Below are 21,200 nucleotides of genomic sequence, written 5' to 3' on the forward strand. Positions count from 1 at the left end.
CTTTTGAAGCACTCACCTTTAAATATTGGGCATATCCTCTTCCAAACTGGAATCACGCCTGTCCTCTGGTATTGTCCCAAAGCTAGCTCCATGTAGAACAGAGGAATTCCCCCAAACATTGCCATTAAGGTGTAGGGGATGAGAAAGGCACCTGAAATTAAGAACAGAAGATCTCTGAAAACATAGGAGAAATTATTAGAGCACTAACCTATAAAAATCAGGGTCCAATCTTATCAAGAGTAAAAGGAAAGTCGCCATAGTCCCAGATGACCACAGGCTGCTTTCCCCTTTGAGGGGGAGAGCTGAATGGCGGTGATTTAACCTGAGGATCACCACACCTCAGGCGAGGGGCAAGGTTGAGAAAGCTGGGCCTTCCTGAATAACCTCAGCTGGCACAGGAATTGAACTTGTGCTGTTGGCTCTGCATCACAAACCAACTGAGCTGGACAAGAGTACTCTCTAGCCCAATGTACGATGGTAATTATCCACTTTCTAATATATTTCTACTCAATGTGCGGATAGTTATCTCAATATAATACTGACAGCTAGCCCACTATATGATGGCATCTATTCCAATGTCCAGTGGTTAATACACCAATGTTTAATAACTAGCCATTGTGCCATGCCAACTACCCAATGTACTAATATCCCAATATACAACGACATGCATCCCAATGCACAATGCCCAATGCACAGTGGCAATCACCTAGTCAATAGTGGTACCTGTCCACTCTCCAAGAACCATTACTAAGTGTAAATACCAAGTGCCCAATGTGCAATCATTATCCAATATATCAGATTTGTTTCAATATTTTGTTCAAATTAATGTTATCATGAGAAAATATTGCCAGAAGAATTATTGAGCGTGACAGTGAAAGAGAGCTTGATTGATAGAACCCTGTTTCTGGGATTTGTGCTTAACGTGAACACATACAGTTTGGTTTAGCCTGATCGGGGAACAAAACATCAAAAATTGTTGCTGCTGTATCTTGTGATTATTTCCTCCGCAAAGGCTCTGATCAATCTTTATAAGCTGACTAACCTCTGGGAAACGTGCCAAAGAACAAGTGGTCAGAGACATTTAGATCTAGGAGATGTTTTAAAAGAGATGCTTGAAATTTTATGGATTTTTTTTTCTTCAAATTTTAAGAATAATTCTGAATAAAAGAATCCTGATATTAAAATGCTCCCTTTTTAAATTGTGTGAAAAGCAAACCGCCCCCGTCTGGGATTTGCAGATTTGTAATGAAGTTTGATTGGTAGGTGAATGCAGTCAGCGACGAAAGGACGATGCTGACCTCAGTAAAAGTTTCCTCCAACGACTTAGAGGATTCGGGAGCGTCAATTTATTTGCACTTGGCATTCAATCTGGTGCCATTGCTGGGAAATCCGTGGCATCCAGCAAATCAAAATAATCAGACTGCAGCGAATCAGATTGAAGAATTCTCACAGACCGCAAACCAAGAAATAAAATGTGCAGATTATAATTCAATTTTTAATCATTTCACAGAGAGTGAAATAGAGATTGGGTCATATACCCAGGATTAAGTAGAAGCGGAAATCTCATAATCAAACTTTAAAAGATGACGGATGACTTAAACCTTTATTATTTTTATCATGGCATAGAGGGAAAGACACTCCACATTTACAAAAGGGACAGAGACCTTGTTCAGCTATAATCACTGCAGTTAGAAATTCAGATATGCTTCATTCGACAACCGTTTCAATGGGTTTTACAGGAATGTGTACAAAATAGAATTTCACATCAAGTCACTGAGTTTGTGTTGATGCATCGGCAAAGATTGCCACAGCAAGTAGAAGCAGAGTATCTCTGACAATACCATCCAGGAGCTGCTTTCACTTTTACATAGGAATGAAGAATAAGGAATATGGGTTCATGAGGAAGATGGACAGGATGGTGCAGAAATAAGAGATTGGTGTTCATTTTCAATAACATATATATTTACATTCAACAATAGTGGTGGAGAGCTCTGAATATTTTGTTAGGAATGTATAGAGGTGCAGTCGAGGTGTCCGAAGGAGGACAGAGGTTTCTGCGGGTGATGCCTAGCAAACATGTGAAGTTCTAGCTCGTGGTTTTGGGAAGGCGAAGGGTAGAATTTGAACTGGGAGCGGTTAAATGCCCAGTGAACCCATGCCCACATCGGCAGCCTGTTCAGGATGAACCCATAGGGTCGCTCATATTAATAACATCGACAAGAACGTGCCACATTGTCAGTGACTTGAGCGAATGTCGTGTAAGATACTAGATCTGTTGTAATTGTCAGCTCCATAATTCCCAGCATGCCGCCATGCCCGAAATCAGAGGTGGGCATTTACAACCTAAAAATGTAACCTTGTAAAACAAAATCTTCTCTCACAACTGCTCTTTGTCCAGATAAGAGAGCATGGAATTCCCGAAATGTGACGCTGCTACAATTTAAACAGGAACCTATAGCCCGGGTTGCCCCATCTTCCTAGGTTTAACAATCTGATCGTACCTAAATGTGTTTCTTTTTAATGCCATTTAGCCAATTTTTTCAACTGCATTGCACAAACAGCCACCGAATTGGTGCAGGAATAGGCACTCGGTAATCACTAATAATACATTGAGTCTGGCATTGCATCGACTTCTAACTCTCCGTTTCTCCATATCTGTGGTCTATCTGTCTATTGCCTTCCCAGCCACACGTTTCTGTTCATTGGAACCACCTCCTCTTCCCCCATTAACCTATCCATGAACTGTTGCATTTCAATTATTCTCTGCTTCCCAACACCATTTTTTGCAGTGACACGTGTTACCTGTTTAACTAAAGGTAATCACTACCACTGCCTTAACCTTGCTCCAACTGGGCTATGTGCTGAGAGGACAGTTGAGGTCCGAGGTAACACCATCAGCCTTATGTTGTGGACACATTCCCCATTTGTGGCACTCAATCGGATTGGAAGCAGAGCTGCCGGCTGATCTGGGCTTCTTTCTGCCTTACCCTGGGGGCAGCTTTAAACAGCTTTAGGGTGGCACGGTAGCACAGTGGTTAGCACTGTGGCTTCACAGCGCTAGGGTCCCAGGTTCGATTCCCGTTTGGGTCACTGTCTGTGCGGAGTCCGCACGTTCTCCCCGTGTCTGCGTGGGTTTCCTCTGGGTCCGGTTTCCTCCCACAAGTCCCGAAAAACGTGCTGTTAGGTGAATTTGACATTCTGAATTCTCCCTGTGTACCCGAACAGGTGCCGGAGTGAGGCGACTAGGGACTTTTCACAGTAACCTCATCGCAATGTAAGCCTACTTGTGACAATAAAGATTATTATTATTAACTGGCAACACGACTATACAGATCCCTGATTGAGGAATGTAGAGTGAGAAATGGAAAGTGCTCAGTGAGGCTTGTGACTGGGCTGAATATTACAACAACAAGACGAATTTACATTAAATTGCAAGTATTTGAACGGCTTTGCGATAATCACAGTCACCCTTTATACCCAACGGCAGGAGATCAATGAGTACAAATCCCAACCGAAGGATTTATTTGATAAAATATAACAACGCCGCTGAAAAGGTTATTGGGGACACTTGAAAATACTGGGGACATTATGGCCAGCACCATAGCTCCTTCCAAAATGTAAAAAGAATATTCTGTAGATATTAAAACGGATTAAGTAAAATAGAAAGGTAGAAGGAGCACAATAGAAAGGAGCAAAAAAAGGAAATGCTGGAATGATTTTAAATGACTTTAAATACGCCTTTCGTTCTAATAACTCTCTTCAATTCATAATTACTGAAACTTTATCCATTGAGCGATGTGTTTTGTTATCCCTGGAATGTTTTTTGCAGAGAACTTTGTGTACAATATATTAACCATAAACTTACCGCCTCCGTTTTGGTAACAGACATAAGGAAACCGCCAGACATTGCCCAGGTCCACCGCAAACCCAATGACTGACAAGAGGAAATCCATTTTCTTGCCCCACTTGTCTCTCTGCTCCGGGCTCCGGCCGGTTTGGGTTTGGTGGTCGGGAGCCTGTGATCCTATGGCTGCCAGTGTCTGGCTGTAGCTCCTGGAGAAGCGGCGCTCGGGACAGGGGCAATCCTTGTCCCCGCCAGCCACACAATCCCTGACCTTCTTGGCAGGCATGAGGGGGGCTCCCTTCTCTCACGGGCGAGTCTGCGGCGGGTCGGAGCGGCCGTTGGCTGAAGGAGACCCCTGGGCAATGCAGCCGCTCTGCTCGCTGCAGTCCAATGTGCTGCCCTGCCTGTTGCTTTTCATATGGAAACTGTCTGGTCTCTCTAAGTCTCTGTTCACCTGGATGCCGAGTGACAGGAGATGGATGTGTTCAAATCTGGATCACGTACACCATCCCCTCCTTGAGTGGAGGGGAGGCTACTGCAATAGAACCAAACGCAATCAACTCCCTGGGGAATGCAAGATCCACCCCAGCTCTTCCAGCCGCCCCTCATCTGTAATTACAAGAGCAACAAAAACAGGGACATGTAAACACACAGCTTTGTTGCAAACATATTTAACAGGTTTCCATGACGATGTGACGTCAATCATTTCAACCTTCCAACATCGCAGGAACACCTGGAATAACTCTGGGAGGAATATGGAAAGATAAGCCCCCCCCCCCAAAAAAAACACCCCAAAATAAAAGTCACCAAGTTGCGATTTAAGAAGAAACTTGATTTCAGGTTGACAGATTTCACATTAGCAGGTCACTGCAGAGGACCGGGGTCATCCTAATTGTAACTCGAAGCTTAATTAAATGATGTTGGGGGGGGGTGTCATCTATAGAGAAGTTAATAATAACAAGTGGTCCTCCCTTTCTCTGTGAGCGAAACCATAGCAACTTCAGGCTGATGCAGCGAGGAAAGCAGCGTTCCCCCGTTTCGTTCTTTTTACACTTCGCAAAAAAGCTTGTGCACGATTTTCTGAGAAATGTTCCCCTCGCTTTATATGTAATTTCTGTCTGGATGCCATCCTATTTTTTTATTTTCATGTTGCCACCCTCATATTGAGCATGTCGTTTTAATAAAAGCGCGCAGAATTGCAAACGATTGTTGGATTTATAAATAATAAAATTGTACATTACAAAACGACCACACTCCAAAAGTACTTCACTGGTTGTCGAGCGCTTTGAAGATGTCTGATGAAAGGCTAGTCTTCTTTCTACAAACGTTACTTACAATAAACGCTCGGAGATTAATAGAAATATGTCTTATTTATATTTGTGACAAAAAAGCATCTTTCACGTCCATCTACATAAGACAACGGCTTTAGACATACATAGCCACTGTTAAAAGTATTACACCTTTACGCAATAAAGGTATAATACAATAAATTAAATGCAATATCAAATACATCGACCTCTCCAACTTATTATGATAGGTTACGAATCTTGAATGTATCTGCGGGACTGTCTGATGCCTGATGATCTCTATTCAAACTTGCACGCTCTGTATTCGGGTTTTTTTAGTTCAAAAGTTCATTCTTACAGAGATGAGATTATAAAACCAGTGATGTTAACGATTAGAGGTGATTAAGCGAAGGGGATACAAGATAAAAGTGACCGGTAGATATTGGAACCGGAAAGGTGAACATGGACACGTGTCGAGTCTGAAAGAGATTCAAAAAATTAACAAGGGAATTTACCAATGTTTCAACACTGTATTCCTGGCATGGAATGTATACTGTAAATATCAGGAGTGTAGCAACGTGGGTGGAACGTGCAGTGTGCAGACAAATTGAATTCACTAATGCACTTTCTGTAATACTCAGTCTGAAACTTTAGTATTTCTACAAATCTTATGAATAAGGTATATTTTTGAGGAAAATACGTTCTAGAAATGACAGAAAGCTGAAAGATGTCCATGTCCTGCCCAATGGCACTGATCAGATTGCAAGTCGCTCTTTGGAAAGCCAATATTTCATATTCTCAATACTAAATACCGAGGGATCTGTTCAATAAATTATTCCAGGCGAAAGCCCCGACCATTTAAAATAACCCAATTTCCAAATCCAAGTCACAGTCCGCATCAGGGCCAAAGTTTAATTTATTTTTCCTCCTTTTTACCTTTAAAATACCCCTCGATGCAAGAAATTTACAGATTAACAGCTTAAAACGCCGGGTGAAAGTGAAGCACATTTTAATAACCACAGGCAAAACTGGAATGAGTATTGCGAACGGAGAGGAGTGAACTGACTTTGACAAATGGAAACCACTGGACCGTTAAACGTCCTTAAATAATAATTTGGCTATTTGGACACTGAAGCGGTCTCATTGAATGTAGCCCCTCTCTATCACAGAGGGGTGACCCACACTACCCCAGCGTCAAACATGATTTAGTGACTGTCCCCAGCACCCTTCACCCCACCTAAATAATAAAGATTATTGTTATACCCTCCCTTCACAAACTTTGATGTTGTGAGATTGATTACAATGCAGGTCAGGGTGGGTTGTGGAGGGATTTGGGACCATTGTGGACCCTTTCAGTTAATTCGACTCCTGCCTCCCATACACGTTTCCAGTGTTGATGCAGAATTCCCATTGGGAACAGTGGGGGGGGGGGGGACGGGACGCATCCGACTGCTTCGAGGAAGTGGACAGAGGTTTCGACCTCTCCTCTAGCTCTTTGTAACCAATCGCATGCTGAATGGTTTCCAGCGACCTTGGAGAGGTGTGAACCCCGTTACAGACCAGGAAGGCGCCGCGTCCCGGGGAGAAATCTCATTCCCACCTGGGAAAAGTGCGGAATCACTAAGCGGCTTAGTCGCACAGGCTTTTATTTGAAATATAAACCAATTCATGGTAGAGATTCTTAGCAAGTGGGGTAACATCTGCAACAGCCAACACAGGTTGATTCCTCGTTGACTCAAACGCTGACGTGACTTTTTTTCCTTAAATATCCACATGTTCTGTTATTATTTTTCTTATTCTTTGACAAAATATTTTCTGTTTTTTTTGTCCGCATCAGATTTCCAGGTGTTCTGATAGATTTTAGATTCCCGACCCTCCTGCTTCGTTTTATTATCTAGCCTTTCACGCCGACCCGCCTCTCAAGAAGGGAATCGTCCTTTGATCTGATCATTAATTCGTTCAATCTTTTCGGTACAACATCTGCCTGATTGTAAAAACCCACAAATAATTGTTCAACTAAGGAATAAAATTAACGACGCGCGAATTTGGCTGGTGAAGGTTTAAATTAATCGTCTTAAATGTATTTTGTTTTTGGTATAGATTTATTCCACATTACCCCCGAAAAAGACAAAGATCAACAGTCAGAAACCTTCTTCTTCCCTGATCTGGAGTTTCATTCTTGACTGCGAACACCGTAATTTAATGCCGCACCCGCGAGTCCTGCACAATATGTTGTATAAATACATTATTTTGTAGACAACTTGAAATAGAAACATTCCTAGCCCTGAAATGCCATTTCGAAAAAAATTTCGGGGACACATTTTCAATGTCCGCGGGTGTGGAGCGGATCAGTGCGAGCGATGTGAATGCTGAATATTTGGGACGTGTTCCTGCTATCTATCGACTGTAGCAGGCTGCATGTTAATAATAATAATAATCGCTTATTGTCACAAGTAGGCTTCAATGAAGTTACTGTGAAATGCCCCTGGTCGCCACATTCCGGCGCCTGTTCAGGAAGGCTGGTACGGGAATTGAACCCGCGCTGCTTCCGTTGTTCTGCATTGCAAGCCAGCTATTTCGCCCACTGTGCTAAACCAGCCCCAGTAAGCTGGAGGGTCAGCAGCGAGAGGGTGGGTTAGGGAGCTGGAGGAAATAATACTGAGGAACATGCGGCCCTATTAAAACTACAAAATAATTCTCGCTATGGCGCTGGAATGAATCATTGATCGTAATCTTCCTCCCGCTTCCACCCCCGTTCTCTCTCTGTGAAACTGTATATGGCCGAGGCTTCACAAGGCTGCTCACTTCCCTCCAAAGGGCAATTTAACAGGCTTCACAGCACAAGGAATGAGCCACACTGTGTCAATGAGCCGCATGCAGCTCCCGAGCCAGGGGTTGGCCACCACTGATGAAGAATAGAAGACGAGGCGGTGACAAAGATATATCTTTGAAGGACTCCAACATTATCTGTGAGGGCCCAGAAACTGAAGCCATTGCTGAAGATGCTGTGGTCACAGTGAATAAGTAAAATGGGCTGGATCCAAGCTGATTAAAGGCAAGTTGAGGATAATGTCAGAAAGAACTTCTTAAATTCATAGCTAGAATGTTCTTCTGGGTACCACCTGAACAAGTTTCGTTTTGTTCATTTACCTGATCATAAAGAGAAGGGGGGGAGGGCATTTTACCAGTGGAAAATTGTACTCAAGATTCACAAAGGACTTTGTCATTTACAAATACGACAAAGCTCTGAATGATATTGCTTTGCCTAACTGGTGTTGATTGCAGCCATGTATCTTTGTAATCAGTGAGAGTATTTGATCACAGGGGGTAGCCCAATTCTCCTGTAAGTATGCCATTGCTAAGAGCATTCACTGGATTATGGTAGGGATCCCTGGCTGATTTACCCCCTCCTTAACCCTCAGAGAGGTTGCCAATTGTACTGATCCTACCCCCACCCCATCAAAAATCGACTAACTATAAATCAAGATCAAAGCTGAAGCCTTCTGCTCTGAATGGCTGAGCACTAGGTAATGTACTTACTTTCTGAGAAATTAGGGAAATACTTCTCATGTTTTATTTAATAATTACAGTCATCGGAAAAATACTGCTATCCCATTAACAACTGTATCTCCTCCATACATGACACGATGAACAACAGCAATGTTTGGAAGCTGAGAAATGACCAGTTCAGAAATAATACACTGGTACAAAAAACAAAATTAGACATAAATGAGGAATGTATATTATCACATCCAAGCTCATCCAACCAGGACATGACTGCAGTCCACCAATCACAGAATCTGACATCACCACGTGTCCAGCAATGTGAAGAACTTCATGACAGAGGCCATTCAGCCCTTCGAGCCTGCTCCGCCATTCATTTTGATCATGGCTCATCATCAAGTTCAATACCCTGATCCTGCCTTCTCCCCCAATATCCCTTAATCCCTCAAGCCACAAGAGCTATATCTAATTCCTTCTTGAAATCACACAATGTTTTGGCCTCAACCACTTGCTGTGGTCGCAAATTCCACAGATTCACCACTTCCTGGGTGAAGACATTTCTCCTCACCTCAGTCAGAATATTACAGTGAAGAAGAGGCCCTTCGGCCCCTCGAGTCTGCACCAACTAAAGAAAAGCCCTGACCTGCCACCTAATCATGCTTGCCAGCACTTGGCCCATAGCCTTGACATGCCAAGTACTCATCCAGATACTTTTAAAATGTGAGGCATCTCGCTTCTACCATCCTCCCAGGAAGTGCATTCCAGACCATTGCCACCCACTGGGTACAAATGTTTTTCCTCAAATTCTTCCTAAACCTCCTGCCCCTCACTTTGAACTCCTGTCCCATCGTAACTGACCCTTCAACTAAGGGAAACAGCTGCTCCCTATCCACCCTGTCCATACCCCTCATAAGTACACCTCAATCAGGTCACCCCTCAGTCTTCCCTGCTTCAGAAAAAACAGCCCAAGCCTATCCAAACTCTCTTCATAACTTAAATGTTCCACCCCAGACAACATTCTGGTGAATCGCCTCTGCACCCCCTCCAGTGCAATTACATCTTTCCTATAATGTGGCGGCCAGAATTGCACACAGTACTCCAACTGTGGCCTCACCAAAGTTCTATACAACTCCAACATGAATTCCTGATTTTGTAATCTATGCCCGATTGATAAAAGCGAGTGTCCCATTTGCCTTTTTTACCACCCGATTAAGCTACCCTTCTGCCTTCAGAGATCTATGGACAAACACGCCAAGGTCCCTTTGTTCTTCGGAACTTCCCAGTGTCAGAGTATACTTCCCTTTCATAGTATACTTCCTTATTAAATTACTCCACACTTTTCAAGGTTAAATTCCACCTGCCACTTAGTCCTAAAAGGTTTACCCCTTACCCTCAAACTAATACCCCACCATTCTTTCTGAATTTACCATCTAATCCTGTTAGAATTTTGTAAGTTTCTATGATAACTCCTCTCACTCTTCTAAACTCCAATGAATATAATCCTAACTGACTTAATCTCTCCTCATATGACAGCTCTGCTACTCCAGGAATCAACCTGTAAACATTTTCTGCACTCCCTCCATAGCAAGAGCATCCTTCCTCAGATAGGGTCACCAAAATTGTACACAATACTCCAGGTGTGGCCTCACCAATGCCCTATACAATTGCAGTGAAACATCTGTATCCTATACTCAAATCATCTCACTATGAAGGCCAACATACCATTTGCCTTATTTATTGCTTGCTGTACCTCTGCACTTACTTTCAGCGACTGATGCACGAGGATACCAAGGTCTCGCTGAATATCTACCTATCTCAATTTACACCCATTCAAATAATAATCTGCCTTCCTATCTTTGCTCCAAAGCCAAAGCAGATGACCTCACTTTTATCCACATTATACTGCATCTGCCATGCCTATGTCCGCTCACTCAGCCTGTTCAAATCACACTGAAGCATCTCTGCATCCTCCTCACAGCTCACCGTCCCACCCAACTTTGTATCATCTGCAAATATGGAGATAATGCACTTTGTTCCTTCATTAATATATAATGTGAACAGCTGGGGCCCTAGCACTGATCCCTGTGGTACCTCACTAGTCACTGCCTGCCATTCAGAAAAAAAAGATTTATTCCAAATCTTTGCTTCCTGTCTGCTAACCAGCTTTCTATCCGTCTCAAGACACTACACACAATTCCATGTGCTTTAACTTTACATATTAATCTGCTATGCGAGGCCTTGTCCAGGGCTTTCTGAAAGCTTAAATAAGCCACATCCACTGGTTCTCCATGGTCAACATCCTCAAGACTTCAAGTGGTGGCTATGAAGTGAAAGGTCACACATAAAGTAGCTCCCTGCTTGGGGATTCCTTTTTTGGCCCATTTTGGCTGTTTAACAGGTGTGGTTTAGGAAGAAATGTCTTGTCGTTCGAGATCAGACAAGACCTTAGGAGAGTGTGGGTGGGTAAATGTTCCACCCAAATTTTGACACAAGAACGAGGGGACCATGGTGCTGATCAATAGGAGGGTGACCTTTTTGGTGGCTAATATTTTGGAGGACTCGGGGTGAGATGTTTGATACTGAGTGGAGTGTTGGCGGGCGCTCCGGTGGTCTTGGTGAACGTATACACGCCGAACTGGGACAGCATGGACTACACTAAAAGGGTGCTGGCAGCCATCTCCAAGCTTGGATCGCATCAGTTGATAATTGGGGGGACTTTAATTGTGTGTTAGATCACAGGCTAGATAGGTCAAGCCCCAAATCCTTTACAACATTGGGAGTTGCTTGTGGACGAGGAATTTTGTGAGACGATAGCTTCTGCAATTGGAAATTATGTGGATTTAAGAAAGAATGAGGAGGTTTCACCTTCCACATTTTGAGAAGCACTGAAGGGGGTCATAAGGGGGCTGATAATTTCATTTAAGGCCCATAGAGATGAGACTGGTACGGTGGAGAGACAGAGGTCGGTGGATTCCATCCTCAAGGTGGGCCAGCAATACTCTGCTGCCCCAATGGCTAAGCTGTTCACGGAGAGGAAGAAGTTACCTATGGAATTTGAGATAGTGCCAATGGGAAAGGCGGTGAGCCAACTTTGTCGTTCAAGAGGGACATTTTATGTACATGGGGAGAAGGCTAGCTGTTTATTGGCTCATCAGTTGAGGTGACAGGTAGCTTCGCGGGAGATAGTCCAAGTTAAGGACTCCGGGAGAGCGTTAGTTTCTATGCCAGAGAAAGTTAACATGGTGTTTGAAACCTTTCATTGGGGGCTGTACAAGTCTGAACCTCCGGAGGAAGACTCAACTATGGTATAGTTTCTGGATGGATTGGTTTTCCTGGGGGTGGAAAGGGAAAGAAGAAGGAGCTGGAGGCACTGCTTGGGTTGGAGGATATTTGAAATGTATTCATTCAATGCAATCGGGGAAGGCACCAGGCCCAAACGGATTCTCTGTGGAATGTTATAAACGGTTCGTGACTGTGTTGGGACCACTCCTGTTGAACATGTTTAATGATTCTCTATCCTGGGGGGTGTTACCGGCCTCTCTGGCACAGCCATCGATCTCCCTGATCTTGAAAAAGGATAACGATCCCAAGAAGTGTGGGTCATACAGCCCCATCTCTCTGTTGAATGCTGATGTAAAGTTGTTGGCTAATGTGCTGGCACCGGGTTTGGAGGGGTGCCTGCCAGGGGTAATTTCTGAGGATCAGACGGGTTTTGTTAAGTGCCAGCAATTGTTGGCCAACATTAGGAGACTCCTGAATGTGGTGTTGCCGCCGTCCTTGGGGGTCGATCCAGAGGTAATCATCTTCATGGACGTGGAAAAAGTGTTCGACTGAGTGGAGCGGGAGGTATCATTTTTAGGTATTGGGGTAATTTGGCTTTGAACCTAAATTATTCCGTGAATTAAGCTTTCATACAGGGTCCCCACTGTGAGTGTCTGTACCAATGGACTGAGCTTGTGGTACTTTTGATTATATAGGGGTACGAGGCAGTGATGTCCACTTTCCCCGTTACTGTTTGATGTGGTGATTGAGCTATTGGCCATTGCACTTAGATCATCTGCGGGGTGGAAGGGTATCGAGAGGACACAGGGTGTCCCTGTATGCGGACAATTTGTTGTTATATGTTACGGATCCTCTCTGTAACGTGGGCAGGATAATGGAGGTGCTTCAGAAGTTTGGCTCCTTCTCAGGATATAGATTGAACATGGGCAAGAGTGAGGTTTCTCCGGTGAACCCTCCAGGGATGGGAGCGGATCTGGAGAGGCTACTGTTTTCGGCTGGCCAGGTCTAGTTTAGGTCTGAGAATATGGTGCTTCATGAGTGGGCCTCGTTGCATAAATTGAACCTGACCAGTCTGATTAAGGGAGTAAAGGCAAACTTGAAGAGGTGGGATTTCCTCCCATTGTCTTTGGCGGGAAGGTGCAGACGGTTAAGATGAATGTTCTTTTGAGGTTCTTGTTTGTGTTTCAATGTCTCCCAGACTTTCTTCCTCAGTTATTTTTACCGGCTGGGATGGACTGGACGTATAAGATCTGGAAGGAGGAAAGGATTGAGAGGTTTAGGGATTTGTTCATGGAGGGTAGGTTTGCTGAGCTGGAAGAGTTAGTGAAGAAGTTTCAACTCCCGTGAGGGAATGAATTTGGGTATTTTTAGGTGCAAAAGTTTGATTGTAAAGAACTCTCTTCATTACCAGCAGCTTCATTTATGGACAAGGTGTTGTCTCTTGATGAGATAGGGGAAGGGAGGATATCAGATATATATGGGCAGATAATGGAGATGGAGAAGGTTTCGCTGGAGGAAGTAAAGGGGAAATGGGAGGAAGAGTTAGTTTGGGTTTTGGATTGGGGGGGGGGCGGTGGTGTGGAGTGAGGCTGTGCATAGGGTTAACTACATCTCCTTGTGCGTGAGGGTAAGTTTAATACAGTTTAAAGTGGTGCACAGGGTGCACTTGACCAGGGCATGTACGAGTGGGTTCTTCCTGAGTGTAGAGGATAGATATGAGCTTTGTTCAAGAGGACCGGTGAACTCCTCACACATGTTGGTCTTGCACTAAGCTGGTTCGGTTCTGGGTTTCCTTCTTTGAAACAATGTTGGCGCCCGATGGTGGCAATCGTTGGAGTGTCGGACTTGCTGGGGCTGCAGGAGGGGAGGAAAGTGATGTCTTGGCCTTCACCTCTCTAACGCCTGAAGGAGAGTTTGCTGGGATGGAGAGCATTGACCGCCCAAGGTCGCTGCATGGCTGGGGGATTTGTCGGAATTCCTGCATTTGGAAACATTGAAGTATGCCATTAGGGGATCATAGGAGGGATTTTACTGGAGGTGGATGACATTCATTACTTTCTTTAAGGAACTGGTTGTACTCAGCAATTAGAGGGGGGTGGGTAGGTGGTGGGGGGTGGGGGGGTGGGGGGGGGGGGCGGGTGGTGCTGGGTGAGATGATTCTGTGCTATTTCGGGATAGGTGGGGCTGTGTTTGGGGGGATATTTTTATAAAAGTTGTATAAATTTGCTAGACTAGACTACATGTTATAATTGAACATTTTTTCTGAATAAAAATATTTTGAAAAAACTTTAGATCCTCAAAGAATTCTAGTAGATTTGTCAAGCATGGTTTTCCTTTTGTAACTCCATGCTGACTTTGTCTGATTACACCACTGCTTTCCAAATAGCTGTGCTACGAAATCCTTCTTGGTAATGGCCTCCAGCAACTTCCCTACTACCGACTTTAGGCTCACAGGTTTATAGTTCCCTGTTTTATCCCTATGTCCCTGTGGTAGTCACCACCGTTGTATTATATTGTATATATGGGTATTATGGTAAGGCCCCTGTACTACAGGTACGGGGGTCGATCCCTTCCTGCTGGCTCCGCCCAGTAGGCGGAGTATAAATGTGTGTGCTCTCCGAACAGCAGCAATTTTGTAAGCTGCTGTAGGAGGCCACACATCTCTGTGTAATAAAGCCTCGATTACATTCTACACTCGTCTCGTCGTAATTGATAGTGCATCAGTCCCTTTTTCAATAGCAGGGTTACATTCGCTATCCTCCAATCTGTAGGAACCATTCCAGAGTCCAAAGGATGTTGGAAAATGACCACCAATGGATCTACTATTTCTAGGGCCACTACCTTAACTACTCTGGGATGAAGATTATCAGGCCTTGGAGATTTATCGGTCATTAATCCCATCAATTTCCCCCAAACCATTACTTTACTAATTCCCTTCAGCTCCTCACTAAATCTTGTCCTTCTCAGGACTTCCAGCACATTATTCATGTCTTCCTTTGTGAAGACAGAAGCAAAGAACTAATTTAGTTCCTCAACCATTTCCTGTTATGAATTCCCCTGTTTCTGACTGTAAGGGGCCTACATTAGTTTTCATCAATCTTTTTCTCTTTACTTACCTATAGAAACTTTTACAGTCAGTTTTTATGTTCCCCGCTAGTTTACTTTCAAATTGTATTTTCCCCTTCTTAATCAATCCCCTGGTCTGCCTTTGCTGAATTTTAAACTGTCCCTAATCCTCAGGTCTATTACTTTTTCTTGCAAATTTGTATGCCTTTTCTCTGAATCTAATACTATCTCTAATTTCCCATGTAAGCCATGGCTTGGCCACAATTCCTTGTCTACTCTTGCGCCAAATAGGAATAAACAACTTTTGGAGTTTACCTATTCGTTCCTTGAATGCCTGCCATTGTCTGTTCGCTGTCCTTCCTTTCAGTAATGATTCTCAGTCCGTCATAGCCATCTTGTGCCTCATGCCTCATACCATCATAGTTACTTTTAGTGAGATTCAGGATCCTGGTCTCAGAATCAACTAACTCACCACCACCTTGATAAAGAATTCTATCATATTATGGCCACTCATCCCCAAGGGTTCTCTCACAACTAGATTGCCAACTAATTCTTTCTTATTTCACAACACCCAGTCCAAGATGGCCAAGATGACATCAAGCTTAACTTTCCCTTTCCCTGATTTAACCTGATATTTTGTTTCATATTTATGTTTACTGCATTGTACGACTTTATAATGTCCATTTGTCATGTGAGAGTACCTTTAAGAAATGGGTGTTTATAAAATAGCTGTAGTGGATGTACCTTTAAGAAATGGATGTTTATCAGTGATGTCAGAGTGTGGGTGAAGCTGGGCTGTCTGTCTGCTTTTACTTTCGCTGTCTGCTACAGGGTGTGTTTAGTTTTGTTTTAGACTTGGAGCTGCAGTCACAGCAAGAAGGTGTATTAGTCTCTCTCTCTGCAATCTAAAGACTGTCTACAGATCCTTTGGTGATTTAAAACTAATACCTGTCTCAGTAGAGAAGTTAAACCTGATGTCTTTCTGTAAAAAGGGTTCTCTTTGTCTTATGGATGTTGCAAGGAAAGATTAAGAGTTACTTATAGAGTACAGTATTCTTTGGGTGATTTATTGGTGTTGATAGTTGTTAAGTTGTTTGCTGTGGGTTTGTAAAGTGTCAACTGGTTTCATAAATAAACATTGTTTTAATTTAAAAGTACTGTAGATGTCTGTTGCATCACACCTGCAGAGTAGGCCCGTGTGCTCCCCATACTATAATCTATTCAAAGTTGTGGGTCAGGTGAACTCCATGATGCACTTTGGGGTTCTCTAAACCCTGTCCCATAACACATTAATATTCAGTCTACACGTACAGTATAAACAGACCACAATCAGTAAGAATGAACAACAACACCTCCTCCACAATAGTCCTCAATACCAGGGCCCCGCAAGGCTGTGTACTTAGCCCTCTACTCTACTCCCTGTGCACACACGACTGCGTGGCAAAACTTGGTCCCAACTCCATCTACAAGTTTGCTGACGATACGACCATAGTGGGCCGGATCTCGAATAACGATGAGTCAGAATACAGGCGGGAGATAGAGAACCTAGTGGAGTGGTGTAGCAACAACAATCCCTCCCTCAATGCCAGCAAAACTAAAGAGCTGGTCATTGACTTCAGGAAGCAAAGTACTGTACACACCCCTGTCAGCATCAACGGGGCCGAGGTGGAGATGGTTAGCAATTTCAAATTCCTAGGGGTGCACATCTCCAAAAATCTGACCCACGTCGACGCTACCACCAAGAAAGCACAACAGCGCCTATACTTCCTCAGGAAACTAAGGAAATTTGGCATGTCCACATTAACCCTTACCAACTTTTACAGAGGCACCATAGAAAGCATCCTATCAGGCTGCATCACAGCCTGGTATGGCAACTGCTCGGCCCAGGACCGCAAGAAACTTCAGAGAGTCGTGAACACAGCCCAGTCCATCACACAAACCTGCCTCCCATCCATTGACTCCATCTACACCGCCCGCTGCCTGGGGAAAGCGGGCAGCATAATCAAAGATCCCTCCCACCCGGCTTACTCACTCTTCCAACTTCTTCCATTGGGCAGGAGATACAGAAGTCTGAGATCACGCATGAACAGACTCAAAAACAGCTTCTTCCTCACTGTCACCAGACTCCTAAATGACCCTCTTATGGACTGACCTCATTAACACTACACCCTGTATGCTTCATCCGATGCCAGTGCTTATGTAGTTACATTGTATATGTTGTGTTGTCCTATTATGTATTTTCTTTTATTCCCTTTTCTTCCCATGTATTTAATGATCTGTTGAGCTGCTCGCAGAAAAATACTTTTCACTGTACCTCGGTACACGTGACAATAAACAAAATCCAATCCAAATCCAATCCAATCCAAGCAATAGGTGGCAGTGTGATATCACATGATTATCACATCAGACAATTTCAAGAAACAGAAACATGGGTTCAAGTACTGATGAGTTTTATTTCATTTTATTCCTCCATTAAATATTTTCTTTTCCTGTTGTCCTGTATCATGTACCAAGGCAGCTGTTTCTTGCTTTTGTACACTACTTTGTTTGTATAGGACTGGATAATATCTCTTTGTTCTTTGGACTCTCCTGGTGTAGAAATGGCCAATACCCACTCAGCGGCCGCTTAAGAATATTGAAGCTCTCTTCTCCTTTCAGATGCTCCGAAAAATCTACCTCTTTGACCAAGCTTTGTGTCACATGTCCTAATACCGCCTTAAGTGGCTCTGTGTTACGCTTTGCTGATAGTTGCTCCTGCGAAGTGCCTTAGAATATTTTACTATGTTAAAGGTGCTATACAAATGCAAGTTGTTGAAATGAAGAATCATGTCCTTGGAAGTAAGCTGCATAAAGGTTAGCCGACAAATACATTGGTATGCAGAGTGGTTTGACCAATATTTTAATAGAGACATTAATACATTTAAAATGTAAGAGTTAATGCTTCTGGTATTTGCTGCTGGGACTGCAGTGGGGTGGCCCTATGCACACCCAAATCAGTGGATAAGCATTAGGGTTAGGGTGGAACACATTGGCATGAGCCCACCAGCATTAGACCTGAAACAACTTTTCTCTATGATGTTTTGGCAAAACTGCCTATTCCAGAAATGTAGGAAATACTGGACAATCTGGCAGGCACGGTAGCACAGTGGTTAACACTGTCGCTTCACAGCTCCAGGGACCCAGGTTCAATTCCTGGCTTGGGTCACTGATTGTGCGGAGTCTGCACATTCTCCCCGTGTGTACGTGGGTTTCCTCCGGGTATTCTGGTTAGCTCCCGCAGTCCAAAGATGTACAGGTTAGGTGGACTGACCATGCTAAATTGCCCTTAGAGTCCAAAAAAGGTTAGGTTGGGTTACAGGATAGGGTGGAGACGTGGGCTTAAGTAGGGTGCTCTTTCCAAAAGCCGGTGCAGACTCGATGGGCCGAATGGCCTCCTTCTGCTTTGTAAATTCTATGATCTATAATTCCCACATGCTACACGTACCGCCCACCCACAGGAATTCACTTGGGCTGTGTGAAGTGCTCACTTAACCATGATTACCAATTCCCTATTAGCAATAGCCTTCAGCCACATGGCCAAAGGCCTCGGCCGTCAGTGGGGGTTATGGGTGGCCAGTGGAGCATACGGGCAAGCGTAAAGGTTGCCCCTGGAATAGATACACATGATCCAGGGGTTGGCATGGTGGTGCCATGCATGGTTGCCCCCTATCCCCCCAGTACCTCCCCTCCCGTCCTCCCATGGCAGCCTACCCCTGTGGAGGGTCTCCCACCTCCAGCCAAGGGAATCCCACCCCCTGCCGAGCACTGAGGTGGCAAACACAGCACCCCTGGGCTCTTTGCCTGGGAGCAAAGATGGCTACTCACCTCCTCGGCTCCCTGTAGATGCCCTTCCACCAGGTTCACGTTTTTCGAAAGGAGTACTAATCTGCACCAGCGTGACCACTTGCTGGGGAGGCCACTGAATGATGGGAGGCCATTCGATATGGGGTGGCTCTCATTAAAAGTATGGAAATAGGGCTTAAGTGGTGATAATTGGTTTCTCGCCACGCTAAGGCGAGATCCCGATTTCGCCTACGGGAGCGGGCCGGCTGCATTACAAACTGTTTGGCCTCTCCTGCTATTCACCGGCCTCATTTCGCTTGAGTGAGAGCGCAACGAGGCCGTAAAAACGTGCCGATCTGTCTGTATGGTGAGGCTCAAGGTATCTAGCACCAAGCTGAGTTCATATTGGAGGAGATGGGAGATGATTTCCTGATCAATTGTGTTTCTTTAAAAAAACGTTTTGTATTCCGTGCATGAATGAGCCTTGCTACAGAAGTTAAATTTTGGGGGAGGGTGGCACAGTGGTGCAATGGTTAGCACTACTGCTTCACGGTGCCGAGGACCCAGGTTCAAATCCAGCCCCAGGTCACTGTCTGTGTGAAGTTTGCACATTCTCCCTGTGTCTGTGCCAAATTAACAATTTGGGGACCTGGTTAAGGTGGTGAAGGCTGACCTGATGAAGTGGGCTAAACTCTTGTTCAATTTGGCAGGAGTGTCCAGTCAGTCAAAATGAACAACCTCCCAAGATTTCTATTCTTGTTTCAGTGCCTTCCAGTTTTCCTTTATCTTTGTTTGTCTGAGTCAATAAGATGATCTTGTCTTTTATTTGGGCGGGCAGGACCCCCCGGGTCTGTAGGGGTTTTTACAAAAGGATAGGCAGTCGGGGGCCTAGCGTTGCCCAACCTGTTATACTACTATTGGACGGCAAACATTGAAAAGTTATGGGGGTGCTATAGAGGGACGGAGTCGACGTGGGGGCGGATGGAGAGAAATGATGGATATAGATTTATTGTCACGTGTACCGAGAGACAGTGAAAAGTATTGTTCTGCGTACAGTCCAAACATCGTTCCAACCATGAAAAAACATAGGACATATTATAAATACACAATGTAAATACATAGACACGGGCATCAGGTGAAGCATACAGAGTGTAGTACTACTTAGTAGAGCAGATGTGTGAAGGGATCAGTTCAGCCCATAAGAGAGTCATTCAGGAGTCTGGTAACAGCGGGGAAGAAGCAGTTTTTGAATCAGTTCTCAGACTTTTGTATCTCCTGCCCGATGGAAGAGGTTGGAAGAGAGAATAACCCGGGTGGGAGGGGTCCTTGATTATGCTGCCCGCTTTCCCAAGGCAGCAGCAGGTGTAGACAGAGTCAATGGATGGGAGGCAGGTTTGTGTGATGGACTGGGCTATGTTCACAGCTCTCTGTAGTACTGTACTCTGTAGTATGATTGTAAAGGTACCAGCTTGAGGACATTGGTGGTTATGGCTCCACTTCTGTTTTCTCCGAAGAAATGGACTGCAAATCCGGTGGCGGTAGCTACCTTGAAAATATGGGGACAGTTTCGACAGCACTTTAACTGGGTGCTATGTTGGTGCTGGCCCCAATTTGTGGGAACCATCGTTTTGTGCTGGTTTTGGATTCGTCCTTCGGAGCATGGAGGGAGAGGTTTGAACGGTTTGCTGACTTGTTTGTTGGTGTTAAGTTTGCTAATTTTGAGGAGTGGCTGGAGGAAAATAAGCTCCCAAGAGGGAACCAGTTTTGGCACTACCAGGTGTGAGACTTTGCGCACAAGGAGGTCACTTCCTTCCCTTTGGCCCTCCCGCCCTCGTTGTTGGAGAGAGTCCTCTTAGTGGTAGATGTAGGGGAGGTAGGGTATCGGAAATCTATGGTCGTCCTGTTGGACGAGATTAAAAGGGAATGTGAGGAGGAGTTGGACCTGGATTTTGAGTGAGGGGTGTGGCATGAGGCTCTATAAAGAGTCAACTCTACCTTCTCCTGCCTTAGGCTTAGCCTGGTTCAATTCAGGGTGGTGCATATGGCACATTTGACTAGGGCACAAATGAGTGGGTTTTTCGTGGATGTAGAGGACAGGTGCGAGCGATGCTCTAGAGGCCCAGCACACCACACACACACGTTCTGGTTCTGCACTGAGCTCATGAGCTTCTGGGTCTTCTCCTTCACCACCACGTCGGGTCTTCTTGGGGTTTATTTGGAACTATCCCCTTTGGTGGCTATTTTTGCGATCTCAGAATTACTGGAGTTGCAGGGAGGGCCGAAGGTGGTTGCGCTTGCCTTTGTTTCCACAATAGCCCACAGGTGACTTTTGTTTGGCTGGATGTCTTCAGCCCCGGCCAGTGCTGTGGCGCGTTTAAACCACCTAATGGAGTTCC

At 44.6% G+C, this 21,200-nt stretch overlaps 2 protein-coding genes across 2 annotated transcripts in view; one reads left to right on the forward strand and one right to left on the reverse strand.

The window, feature by feature from the left end:
* slc6a4b (solute carrier family 6 member 4b) overlaps positions 1-4,233 on the reverse strand; it is a 64,542-nt gene extending 60,309 nt beyond the window's left edge. Inside the window, exons 1-2 of the mRNA XM_072481830.1 lie at positions 3,866-4,233; positions 17-151 (exon numbers count right to left, since the gene is read on the reverse strand). Of these exons, the coding sequence (XP_072337931.1) occupies positions 17-151; positions 3,866-4,130 (400 nt within the window). The 5' untranslated portion in view covers positions 4,131-4,233. The remainder of the gene's footprint in view (positions 1-16; positions 152-3,865) is intronic.
* The window catches only part of svopa (SV2 related protein a), a 182,341-nt gene that overhangs the window by 42,475 nt on the left and 118,666 nt on the right, over positions 1-21,200 (forward strand). The gene's annotated exons all lie outside the window — the stretch shown is intronic.

The sequence above is a fragment of the Scyliorhinus torazame genome, chromosome 1 (genome assembly GCF_047496885.1).
Source record: "Scyliorhinus torazame isolate Kashiwa2021f chromosome 1, sScyTor2.1, whole genome shotgun sequence".
In the NCBI taxonomy this organism is placed as follows: Eukaryota; Metazoa; Chordata; class Chondrichthyes; order Carcharhiniformes; family Scyliorhinidae; genus Scyliorhinus; species Scyliorhinus torazame.